The sequence below is a fragment of the Dama dama genome, chromosome 15 (genome assembly GCF_033118175.1).
Source record: "Dama dama isolate Ldn47 chromosome 15, ASM3311817v1, whole genome shotgun sequence".
Classification (NCBI taxonomy): domain Eukaryota; kingdom Metazoa; phylum Chordata; class Mammalia; order Artiodactyla; family Cervidae; genus Dama; species Dama dama.
This window is the reverse complement of record NC_083695.1, coordinates 32,575,145-32,588,530: the sequence shown is the minus strand read 5'-3', so window position 1 is coordinate 32,588,530 and position 13,386 is coordinate 32,575,145. Positions and strand designations below refer to the sequence as shown.

Here is a 13,386-nt window from a genome sequence, read left to right as displayed (position 1 = left end):
AAGCTGATCCCTTGGCATGGTCTTGTTTCTCTCCTAGCTTCAGTAATTTTGCTCAAGTCCCTAGAGCCTGCTCCGCCCCCGCCCCCGCAAGCGCGGTGCATGCCGGTCTTAGCCCCTCTGTAGGGAAAGGGTCCGCCATGTTCCCCGGCGGCGCCGCCGCTTGGCTCTGGTAGCCGCCGCCCCCGCCCCCAGCCCCGCCCGGCCCAGCGCCTAGCCGAGCCCCGGGCCCAGCATGGCCGCCCCGGAGCCGGCCCGGGCTGCACCGCCCCCACCCCCGCCCCCGCCGCCCCCTCCCGGGGCTGACCGCGTCGTCAAAGGTGAGAGGTGGACGAAGCCCTGGGGGCCTGGCCTGATGAGATAGCTGTGTGAGGGCGGGCGGGAGACCGTCCCCTCCGGAGCGGGCCCGGAAGGGCGGGCGAGTGACTGGCTGCCTCACTTGGGGAGTGGCCCCTGGGCGGGCCCCTGCTGGGCTGGGCTGAGTCGGTGGTGGCGGCTCCGAGGTCTCTCGCTTGCCTGCGGGCCGTGGCAGAGGTTTCGTTCTGTAGGTCTCCTAGCCGGAGGGGTGAGGCTACTAGTCGCAGTGAGCCTCTTTCTTTTCCTGCCCGGCCTGTCAAAGCGGCCCTGAGGCCGCGATTAGCTCTCTGCACCACGACAGCTGCACGCCTGGCTTGCCGGGGCGAACGGAGGGGCTCTGAGACCTTCAGCCACGCGGGGCTGGGCGACGAGCAGTCAGAAATCACCTCGCCTTTGGCCCACGCCTGCTCCCCAGTGACAGCCGTCCGCCCTATTCGCGCCTAGTTAATGCCAGCCGCAGGGGTTCGCACTCGGCCCTCAGGTGTCACCCCGCGCGGAAATTGGGGGAACTGTATGGGATTGGACTAGGGTGAAGGGACAAGCCAGAATTTGGGGGCCCCGGGTTTAAGTGCAGAAGAGATGAAAAAAAGACAGTAAAAAAAAAGAAAAAAAAGAGCGTCGGGGATAGGAAGAAGCATTTACTTAGAACCGGCAACACTGGTCAGAGGGCAAGAGGGGTTAGCTCTCCCGTGCATGCAAACGCCTACACACTCCCCCAGAAGAAAAAATTAAATATTTATCCGTTGGTGCAGAATTTATGATTGTTTAACTACAACCGGTCATCACATTAATTTGAAATAGAGAAACTGAAGGCTAATTTAGAATTGCTTAAAATTCCCATGCTCTCTGGGAGAGCCCATAAACTTCAAACACTGCTGTGGAGGTGAAGAACATAATTTGAAATGATTTTTCTTTATCATGTAGCTTGGTCAATAAATTGAAATCATTTTAGAATAAAGTTTTCTTTATTGCACCACATTTATTTTTGAAAGATAGATACTTCTTTTATTTGTTTTGTTTATTTCATTCAATTTCTCAAACATACTGGCATAATGTTTAAACACTGTTAGCCCAGTCTTGGAAATCTGACTAGACATGTTTCCATTAAAATATTTAAAAACAAGAAAAACTTTTTCTTTTGTGGTTTTTAAATTTTAATTTATGAATTCTAGGCTCCTTTAATGATAATACTAATTTGTATCTACGTTTATGTAGACAATTTAAAAAACTTAATAGTGTATATATTCGGGCCAGGCATCAACTGAAGAAAGCTTTTATGGAATCCTTGTCCCAAGAAGTCTTTTAAAAAAGAGAAAAAAGATTGAAGTTCAGACATTCATGCTATTGTAAAATCTTGAAGTTTTGTTGGGTTGGGAATAGGAGACATGAGCTGCCTGGTAATTTTCTGACAGTATACCTGTGCTGTCTATTAATTTCCCCTGGCACTTTTCACTCTACTATTAGATGGGACAACCAGTCACATTTCTGAACAGTAAGTTTATGCTATACTTATGCTTGTGAATCTCCTTGATTTTTGTCATTTATATGGTAATGTTTCCCTTATACTGCTTTAATACAGTAAAAATAAGATTCCAGACACACGGCATATTCCTTAGGGGGGGGGTGGGTTGTGAATACAAGACACAGTCATATTTGCAGTTTATTGATATGAAATAAAAGTCATTTGATTTAGGTAAATGGGAGTTTGTTGATATAGAAAATCATAGTAGAACTCGTGGATATAAAATCCCATGTACTTAGTAGTATGCTTTTCAAGACAGCTTTCATTTCTTTATGGAATTTGTTAGCTAGTTGGAATGGTCGATATGGATCACATGCTTTAGAGATAGTGTGCAATAGATTGGTTTGTGCTGCTCCAGGAATTTCTGGCTTCCTTGGAAGTTACTGAGAAATAGAAGTCTTTTATATTTAATTTTCAAGCTTCTTTCTTGCCTTCCTCAGTAAGTAATTGTAGTATAATGTTGCATTTGATGACAAAAAACCCCAGTTTGCTGAAGCTATATAGCCATGGTGCTAATTCAACTTAAGTTTAACTTGTTGAAAATCTAGATTTAAGTCTAGTATGTGCTAGTTTTGCACCATTTCATAGTGGTAAGGTTATAGAGACCATCATTAGCATTGAATATAAATAGTATTTTACTCCCTGAAACTTTCCCCTGTTGTCTCAGCTTTTATACTCTTAGACTAAGAGCCCTGTATTTTATGGTCACATAGGTTTTGAAGGGGAATAGGTCTTCTGTGTTTAGTATCAAATGCCTGAATTTCACGTTATGTGAAGTTTGAGATCTTGGAATATGGTAGGTGATTCATGTATAAATTATCTATTCACTGAAATTATTAGTGGTAATTCCATATCCCTGATTATGGGTAATTAGGTTTCCTGGTTCATTAAGACAGTTCAGTTCTGGGCCTGCTCCAGCTTCTGGCTCTGGTCAAATTCATCTTTTTGAAAGTTGGTGGAGCCCAAGTGGTTTAGGTGAGATAGTATGCCCTCTTAACTATTTTCTGTTAAGCATTTTTCTATCTTTAGCTAAGCTAGTAAGCTTGCAATAAGAAAATAGAAACAAACTAGGAAAAACAGTTAATTTTTCCTAGTGCCTTTTTGCCACATCAGCAAAATTGGTGTATGTAATTAAAGCATAAAACCCTAAATTTATTTGTATTGTTCTTCCTCCTCCCCCTGAAATTTACTTGACCTGAAATGTCCAGGTACTTCCTTTTTTCCCTCAGATACTTTTAAAATGTACTTTTTACTGTATAGATGAGGTCCCAGATTTGTAAAACTAGATTTTCCCTTGAAATTAATAAATCTATTACACTTGATGCAAAAATTCACCTTTATTGCTTACAGCGCATTGTGTATTTTGTGTACGTGTTCATTTTAGCACCCATGGTGCGACTCACTTTCTTTTGCATTCAGCATCTTTTATTCCCTAGGTTTTATTATCCTTATCTCTTAAATTATCAGACTTTCAGATTGAACCAAAATGTGTGTGTTGTAAGTTTTTTACCTGTTATATATCTAATGGGCAGCCTTGTGATTCATTAGGTTCTGTTGCCTGCTGCCCTGCTTAAAAATCAGAGTTTGTTTGGCTCATGTGTTTTCCAGTACCTTCGCTTTAATAGGATTGCTTATTTTCATTACAGATTTTTAGATGACCCACATAGGTCTTGGAGTCACATAGCTACTTCAAGTGTTTTGTGTGTGTGTGCGCGCCAATTCTAGTTCATTATGTTTGCTTGTTTTTTTTTAAATAATTTTATTTATCTGTTTATGGCTGTGCTGGGTCTTGGTTGGTGTGTTTTCTTTTTTCTAGTTGCAGAGAGCAGGGGCTACTGTCTAGTTGTAGTGTGAGAGCTTCTCCTTGTAGTGGCTTCTCTTGTTGCAGAGCATGGACTACAGGGTGTGTGGGCTTCAACAGCTGTGGCACGTGGGCTAAACAGTTGCGGCTCCCAGGTTCTAGAGCACAGGCTCAATAGTTGTGGTGCATGGGCTTAGTTACTCCGTGGCATGTGGGATCTTCTCAGAAGAGGGATCGAACAAATGTCTCCTGCAATGGGAGACAGATTCTTTGCCACTGAGTCATAGGGAAGCCCTAGATCATTATATTTTGAAGGAACTTGAATTTTAATTGTTTTTTTTTTTTTTTTTACAAAATCTGTTTTATGGACTTAACCTATCTAATAGAGATAATTCTTGAAAATGATTTTTCTTTTCCTTTTTACCCTAGTCAAACTGTTGAGCATACTAAAATAAATCTTCAGTACCATGTGTCCTAGAGAAAGCAAGGGAACAGAGAACAGTGTGTGTGTGTGTGTGTGTGTGTGTGTGTGTGTGTGTGTGTGTGTGTGTGTATGAGAGAGAGCAGTGAGAAGGAAAGAGAACACTCTGGCAACAAGTCATCTTGGAAGGAAAATGCCAAGGAAGAAATACAGCTGCTCAGTAGTGAGGCAAAAGCTCCAGGTTCCGGTGCTGTTCAATGAATTGGCAAGAATTATAAGGAAAAGTTTGCTGAAAGAATTTTGATTTATTAGATGAGATGTGTTTTAGTGCCAATCCTATGATTTCATTTCAGTATAAAAATGTTTATTTTTACATAGAGATGAAATAGTGAAGTCGCTCAGTCATGTCCGACGCTTTGCAACCCCATGGACTGTGTAGCCCACCAGGCTCCTCCGTCCATGGAATTTTCCAGGCAAGAATACTGGAGTGGGTTGCCATTTCCTTCTCCAGGGGATCTTCCCAACCCAGGGATTGAACCTGAGTCCTCCACATTGCAGGCAGATGCTTATATGGTATGTAAAATTTATTTTTGAAATTCAAAGTAACCAAATAGCAACTACTTATTTAATACCTGCCATATACCTAAAAATTGTAGGGAAACAGTGTAAAAGATAAAATACAATCTTGGTCCTTGGGGAAATAGGTACTCATGAAAAGTTAATAATTTATGTCATAAGACTGTGTGATTAATAATTACCAGTTAAGTGGCAGACCCAGGAAGTTGAGTTCAAAGGAGATAGGGATGAGTCTAGATTTGATTGTTAGCAAGGGTTCGTATAGGAGGAAAGAGCTTTGAGAATGGGTAGGATTCAAACCGGAGAAGGCAATGGCACCCCACTCCAGTACTCTTGCTTGGAAAATCCCATGGACGGAGGAGCCTGGTAAGGCTGCAGTCCATGAGGTCGCTAAGAGCTGGACACGACTGAGCGACTTCACTTTAACTTTTCACTTTCATGCATTGGAGAAGGAAATGGCAACCCACTCCAGTGTTCTTGCCTGGAGAATCCCAGGGACGGGGGAGCCTGGTGGGCTGCCGTCTATGGGGTCACATAGAGTCTGACACGACTGAAGTGACTTAGCAGCAGCAGGATTCAAATAAGCAGAAGATTGGGACCATTTATTTGTGCATCATTTATTGAATATGGGTGTTAGGGATACAGAATTGAATTAGATATATTAAGTAAGATAGATTTTTCTTGGAGGCAGTCTAGTGGAGGAGACATTATTGCAAATAAATTAATGTAATGTATTAGGTACAAAGTGCTGTTGGAGCTGTATAGAGGAATTGATTCTTACTTGGAGAGAAAGCTTCACTGAAAGGATTATGTTTTGAGTGGAACCTTAAAGGATGAGTAGAATTTCTTCAGATATTAAGGTGGGGCTGAGATAGAGAAAATATTTTCTAGTAGAGAAAACAGCAGTAGAAAGGCATGGAGTTTGAAAAAAGCATGGAATGTGTGGCAGTTTTGGGTAAAGTTCCTTGGCAAGGAGTAGCAGATGTAGTTGAAAAGGTTTTTTTGCACACCAAGTTGAGGACCTGAAATTTAGGGAGTATAGCCTCTGGATGATTAAGACTGCCTGGGTTTGAATTAAGACTGCCTAGTTCTGCCTTGGAGAAGGCAATGGCAACCCACTCCAGTACTCTTGCCTGGAAAATCCCATGAATGGAGGAGCCTGGTAGACTGCAATCCATGGGTTCTCAAAGAGTCAGACAGGACTGAGCGACTTCACTTTCACGTGTTGGAGAAGGAAATGGCAACCCACTCCAGTGTTCTTGCCTGGAGAATCCCAGGGACGGGGAAGCCTGGTGGGCTGCCGTCTGTGGGGTCGCACAGAGTCGGACACGACTGAAGCGACTTAGCAGCAGCAGCGGTTCTGCCTTAATCATTTCACTGAGGACAAGATACTGAGTATCCCCAGCCCTCAATTTTCTCATCTGCAAAATACAGTTTAATAAAGTTATGGGATTTTTGAAGGATTAACAGAGACAATTCATGAAAATTTGTACCACAGTACCTGGCCTGACGCATTATTGAAAGTTTTAAAGTAGAGGGATGACCCAGTGTTTTGGTTTTTGAAAGGTAACATGATATTGTTGATAAGTGATTACTGATTAAAATGGAAGAGACTAAAATCAGCGTGTCAGAAGGTTAATGGAGTAGTCCAAGTGTAGAATGACTATGGCATGGATGAATTATGAGAAAGAGAAAAACCAAATATGACACAAATCCTTAGTAATATTAGAAAGTAGATATACAGGAGCAATGACTGGGTGTGGGGAATGAAACAGGTAGAAGAGCAAACTTCTAATTTTGCTTTAGTGATTGTTTAAATTGAGCAGTTGTAGTTAGAGGCAGAGATTTGAGTGATAGGTAAGAGACTGGGGATGGTTAAGAAGGACTTTGAAAAATAAGTTTCAGACTTTTGTCTCCTTTATTCATTAGTCCTTTTTGGACTAAACAGTAAAGGGTAGAAAAGAAATTAGGGTGGAAACCACCCCAGTATTTTGAGTAGATTTATTTAGCTGTGCTTTGTACAATAAAGGGGGAGGAAAAGTAGAGCTTAGATTTTTCTGGTACGCAAAGTGATAAGAACTTGAACTAGCATTGCAGCAATGGAGATGTAAAAAAAAAGAGAGAAAATTTAAAATAGAACTTAGAGTCCAGAAAGACAAGAGTGACATCAAAATTTTAAATCTGAGTGACAGAGAATGATGATTTCATAACAAAAATAAGCCAGGAAGGACAAACTAATTTTTGAGGGAAGGGTATTGTGTTCAAAGAACCACCACAAATTAAAAGGAATTCAAGGGATACCTAGAAATTTTGAAGACAGTGCTGTAGGATTTATTGAACCTTTCCTTAAAGCATGTGGCTAATGCATGCTTCTACCCCTGGCAGCTGGGTGGGTTATACCATTTTTCCTGATGCAGGAGACTTTTGATGACTCTTTTAGTCAGAAGAGCATTGTCGCCGGGTTGGTATAAGACAAGTGGTACTGGAGTAGTATTCTGAAGACCTCAGTTTCAATCATGACTCTACCCCTTACTAGTTGAAACACCCTGAGAGAGCCATTAACTTGTCTGAACCTGTTAACCTCTCTGTGAAATTGAGATAAAATTGCCCTACCAAACTCATAGGATGTCTCTGATAATCATAGGATTATGTATATGAAAGCATTTTGTAAACTGTAAACAAAGCACTAGAAATATATTGTCATTGCTATATAAATTAGTGTAAAGATAAGTAATTTAGAAACTGTAACTAATGTTTCATTAATTCAGTAAATGTTCATTAGTACCTATCTTCTAATCACTAGGTATATAGCGATGAAAGACAGCTTGCTCCCTTTCAAGGAGCTCATAAGCTTGAGGGGGGAAACAGGGTGGTTACAGTGCAGCTGATAGGCACCACGCTGTAGGTGTGCATCGTATGCTTTGCTGTGAAACCGCAAAGGAGGGGCCATCATTAACCTAGCCAAAGAACAGGAAAATTTTTCAAGAATTGGAACACTGATACGAAGTTTAAGGACAAAGAGAAATTAGACAAAATGTGGAAATAGTGTACCCATAAATAATAGGGAATGCAATGTACAGAGGTTTTTTTGAGTGATGTAGTTTTAAAAATGAAAATAATATCTGGTGTATAGTATGTGTCTGGAATATGAGTTAGTGGCAAAAGATGAGGGTTGGAAATGTAGGCAAGGGTCAGATTAGAAGGGATTTTGTATGACATGTTAAAGTACAGAATTTGGATTTTATGTGATGCATCCAGTCTTGCAACAGGTGGATGTTGAGATCTGAATTTTAAAAGGAGTATTCTGAGTTATTGTGAAACCTGGGAAAAATTGAAAAGATTTTTGTAATTTTAGGGGGAAAAAAACATCCTTATTCAGTGTCTTAGAACCAAAGGGATGAAACCAGACCAGAGAATTATCTAGGACCTATTTATTGGCTGTGTTAGGGTGAGGAAGAAAAAGACTTTTAGGATAATTTCCAGATAAATAACTATATTGGTGATAGTTTGGAGGGAAAGTTCATGCATTAAGTTTTGGCTTTATTAAGTTTAAGATACTTATGGAACATCCAAGTGGAGATATTTAATAGTTTAACAGGGATTTGGAGTTTAGTGGCACAGTCTGGACTGAGTAATCTATTTGGGAGTCCACAAAAATATAGATTTTGGTTGAAGCCATAGTTACAAATGAGAGGAGTATAATATGAGGGCCAAGGACAAAATTCTCAGCCACACTCTCATAGGATTAGGAAAAGGACTAGAAGTTCATGAGATAGGCTAATCAGGTATGACCAGATAATTAAGAGAAAAACCAGGTGAGTGATTTCAAGAACCCAAGAGAGAGAGTTAGAAGGTGAAGGAATAGAGCAGAAGCCAGATAAATGTGGGTTGAGGAAAGAAGACAAAATGTGAAAAAATGAAGGTATCCACTGTAGATTACTCTTTCAGGAAGCTTAGATGTAAAATATGGGATATATATGTCAGAAACAGGGATGAGGAGTAAGGGAAAATTACTTGTTGGGGTTTTTTTTAAGATCATAGAGAATTGGGTACAGTCTTCCCTTGGTATCTGTGGGGATTTGATTCCAGGATACCCCTCCCTCTTTCAAAATCAGTGGATGCTCAAATCCCTTATATAAAATGGTATAATATTTGGATATAGCCTATCTGTATCCTCTCATTTACTTTAAATCATCTCTAAATTACTTATAATACCTACTACAATGTAAATGCTATGTAAATAGTTGCTAGAGAGGCAAATTCAATATTCTCTTTTTGGAATTTTATTTTAAAAATATTTTTATTTTTAAAGTATCTTCTGTCTGTGGTTGGTTGAATCCTCACATGCCAACCTGTCATTTTGGAGGGCTGGCTGTATGTTTATCTGCTCAAAGGGAAGACCCTATGGAGAGTTGGAGGCAGAAAAAACAGAATAGGGGCATGGGTGGGTGGGAAGAGTGAGTGAAGTGAAGATGTTGGGGGTGGGGTGGGATTCAAAGCACAGTAGAATGTTTAGTATTGGGTGGGAGGAATCTTCTTCCTTGAGATAGAAGAAATGTAAAGATGGATACTGGTATAGATGTAGATGGAGAGGAGCAGAAAAATGACATTTGGTCTGAAGGTCTCAATTTTCTCTGAAAAAGATGCAAAGTTGATTACTTAGTAAGAGAGAAATTAACTTTAGGGTTCAAGGAGGAGGTGACCATTTGAAATCTCCACTGAGGAGAATGGGAGAGAGCACAGACAAGGATGTTTAATTGGATTGCTGGCAAGTACCAGTGACCAACAGTGTTGGAGACCATTAATTTGTATAAGCACTGAACTCTTTTGATGATTTTTTACTTAATGTCCAACTTTAGAAACTAGTTCATCTAAGAATTGGAGTTTTATAAGTAGAAGTACAAAAGAACAAAACAACTCAGGATGTTGTTTAAAAAGTGGGTGGTTGATGGAATAGCTTCAAAATTACAGGAAGCGAAGGTTTCCAGAAGTGGTTGATTAGGAGAGGTGTCCAGGTTCTTGATATACTTGGAGAACAAATAGAGAAAAGGGAGTGAGTCTGAAAGCATTAAGAGATTTTGGTCATGGAGTAAGAGATTGGAATTCAAAATTTCAGAGGTAGAGCAGAAATTATGGGCAAGGCTGGGAAAGCTTAAGTGGAGTGGAGCTCAGAACCTGTCATTTCTTGGGTTTATATAGGTCATCCTCAGGGACATTGATGATGGTGGTGCTTAGAGAGGAGAAGGCTTTTGAACTAGGAACCTGAGTTTCATGTGAGAGTTGACCAGAAGTGTAGTAGATGGCTAGGACAAGAATAAACTAGCCAGAAGACATGAACCTCAAAGGAGACAGCATTTTCCTCTTCACAGGAGTGATGATGTTAGATGTGGAAATGGAGAGCTAAAAGACTATAGCCTTTTCTGCTCAGAGTGGTGGGAATTCTGGAGGCTGCAATGAAGACAATTGGGAGGGAGGAGAACAGCCTGAGGATGTTCTTACTCAGTCGCTGAGTCCTGTCTGACTCTTTGCAAGCCCATGAACAGCAGCATGCCAGGCTTCCCTGTCCTTCACTATCTCCCGAAGTTTGTTGTTACTCATGGTGTGAATAAAAGAAATACAGAGACAAAAATCAAGAGGAACTTATTTTGGACAGTTGTGAGTAATGGCAGTGACGAAAAGCACAGACATCTGAATGCTACTTTGGAGTAGAGTTTTCGGGTGGCACAGGCTGCGCCCCACATAGCGTTGGAGGCCTCACCGGGCTGGTAGTTTGCAGTCTTTGCTTAGGGTTGGGCAGCAGGGAAAAGCTCCTCTGTTTATTGACCATTCACATAGTATGTATGTACATTTATGTGCTGGTTTTTCCCTATCTAAAACTTAGAAGAGTTGGAAAACAGTAATAGTTGGCTGAAGATGAATTAGAAATGTGAAAAACCAGTTAAAAACCTAAAATTAGATGGAAATGCTTTAAAAGTACCTTAGGAGTTGCAGAATGGTAGTAGTTGAGAATATTAATTTCTCGATTAATAACAAATTCAACCCTCTATTGACCAGCAGTGTCAGTAATTAATTTCCTATTAGGCCAAATTCTATTTGGTCAGTTTTCTTTTGCTTAGTTAGATCACCTGCTGTGGCTCCTTTTTCCACCTGCCAAAGAGCACAGTGCCTTTTTGCCTCTTATTTTCTTATTTACTGATATATTAAAACATTTTTCCAAAACTTTCTACTCTCCCATTTCAGTGTTGTATTTAGTTTTCATCTGCTTTTATCTATGGTGACATTTCTTCACCTCTCTACCTGCTCATTCCTTAAAAGGTATTGCAGCTGTTGTTGAAATTTAAAAGTGTGTCTTGAATTGAAAAAGAAGTGGAAAACATAGGTCTGGGGGCAGTGTATACTTTTTTCCCCCAAATGAAGAAGACATTCTGACTCTTGGTTAAAGAGGAGCAGTACCTCAGTGTGATTTGCAGTGGGGCATCACAGTGTGCATGAAAACATGCAGTACCACAGGTGACTGGCTGATGTAGGGGAAGGTCTCCCACATAGGTTTTTAGGAAGTTCTGTATTTTGAACAAAGTTCAGCTATTAGTGGAATTATGTTTTGATTATTAGGCATTATGTTATGCATAATCTGGAATGCAGCATCTTAAACAGTGTCTCTTTTCCTGAGTAGAGGAAAAATTCTCTTGGCCTGATGAGAAAAATATCCCAGTTTGATCTCAGAAATTTTTATTTAAGAGATATTTAAACTTTTCATTTTCATAATGTCCCAAAAGTAACTTTTGATTTATTTGGTAATTGTTAATTTCTGTCATTTTTAAACTGTTGATTTACTGCTAGTGGCAAATTTGATTATAGCATATAGTATGCTGCTGCTCCTGCTAAGTCGCTTCAGTTGTGTCCGACACTGTGCGACCCCATGGACGGCAGCCCACCAGGCTCCTTCGTCCCTGGGATTCTCCAGGCAAGAACACTGGAGTGGGCTGCCATTTCCTTCTCCAGTGCATGAAAGTGAAAAGTGAAAGTGAAGCCTCTCAGTCGTGTCCTACTCCTAGCGACCCCATGGACTGCAGCCCACCAGGCTCCTCCGTTCATGGAATTTTCCAGGCAAGAATGCTGGAGTGGGTTGCCATTGCCTTCTCCAATAGCATATAGTATAATAGTCTGTTTAATCTTTGGTTGAAGGAAAACATACATTAGTAAAGGTTTTTATTTTTTTAGGATCTGACATAGCTATATTTGGGCAGCCCCATGGACTGTAGCCCATCAGGCTCCTCTATCCATGGGGATTCTCCAGGCAAAAAATAACTGGAATGGGTTGCCATGCAGTCCTCCAGGGGATCTTCGCAACCCAGAGATCGAACCCAGGTTTCCCGCATTGCAGGTGGATTCTTTACCATTTGAGCCACCAGGGAAGCCCTATTTGGGGAAGCAAAATGTACTTTAATGCCTTGTTCTAGATGCAGTAAAAAATAATGGGAATAAATGTGTTCTAAAAAAGTAGGGGGAAGCAAGTTTTGTTTTATTATCAAAAAAAAGGGTAAAAGCTAGAGGGATTGATGATTTCAAAGTCTTTTAGAAATGGTTTATATTCCTCTGCTTTAGTTCTTATTTCACTTCTAAGAAGTGAGCTCTTCATAAATTATTTTTCTGCTATGAGAATATTGCTATTTATTATTCTTTCTTAGGTAATTGATAAAATTCTAACCCAGTCCCCTGTTTTTAGTTACTTTAAGTTGAACTGTGAAGAAGTGGTTCATCCTATACTTTTCCAATCTTCTGTATAATAATTGATAATCACAGTGATGGTCAGGAAGATACTGTGTACTATATGCCCATACACAAAGCGAGTTTTTTCTTTAAAAATTTACTTCAGAAAAGAGAGAAATACATTTGGGTCTATATGTAGACTACATTCTTACTATAAATTTCTTTATTTTTTTTGAAAAACAAAATACTCTTTGGTAAAAAGCCTAAAACTGCTTCAACCCAAGCTGATTTTGAATGTATAAAGAGTTCGTTTGTTGGCTCCAGTTAAAAAGGAATAAAAAATTTTAACAGATATATAATAACTTTTCCTAGGTACATGACCTTAAGGTAGATGCCATTGAAAATGGACTTTCATGTTCTCTATTCCACTTAACAGATTTCAATTTAAAACAATACAGTTGTTAAATACTCGTGGAAATCATAAATATATGCTACAGGAGTAAAAAGGCCAACTATTTCAGTAGTTAGACAAATGGAAATTGTGTTTTAGGATAAATTTGCAGCAATAGCATTGAACATGTGTTTAAAAAGTACTTGTAACTTAAACAACTTAAATGGAAGTGAGGATGATTTGCTTATAAAAGTTAGATGACAAAAAATGAATCCAGTGGTAAGGAATGCACTGATGTCAAAAATGTGTATAAAGATTTTTGAATGAAACCGTTATGTGAAAAATGAAGGTAAGAGAAAAAGCAGTATTTAAAAATTATCATTTATTAGTATTAATATTTTAAATATATATATGCATCTAGAGTAATTTAAATCCGTAAGTAAATGTTTGGCTGTTTTAATCTATATTCCTAGAAATTTCTGGGCTTCCCTGGTAGCTCAGCTGATAAAGAATCCTGCAATGCAGGAGACCCTGATTCAATTTCTGGGTCGGAAAGTTCCCCTGGAGAAGGGATAGGCTACTCTCTCCAGTATTCATGGGCTTCCCTGGTG

General features: G+C 39.8%; 1 protein-coding gene across 5 annotated transcripts in view; it reads left to right on the top strand.

Annotated features, from left to right (window-relative positions):
- The first annotated feature begins 231 nt into the window (after window positions 1-231).
- Window positions 232-13,386, top strand: part of PPP3CB (protein phosphatase 3 catalytic subunit beta) — a 47,248-nt gene continuing 34,093 nt past the window's right edge. For 4 of the 5 annotated variants that reach the window (XM_061161801.1, XM_061161798.1, XM_061161799.1 and 1 more), the window contains exon 1: window positions 232-317. In XM_061161801.1, the coding sequence (XP_061017784.1) occupies window positions 233-317 (85 nt within the window). In that variant the 5' untranslated portion in view covers window position 232. Of the gene's footprint in view, window positions 318-4,537; window positions 4,672-13,386 lie in introns of those variants that run through there. The other variant, XM_061161802.1, reaches the window with a different exon arrangement.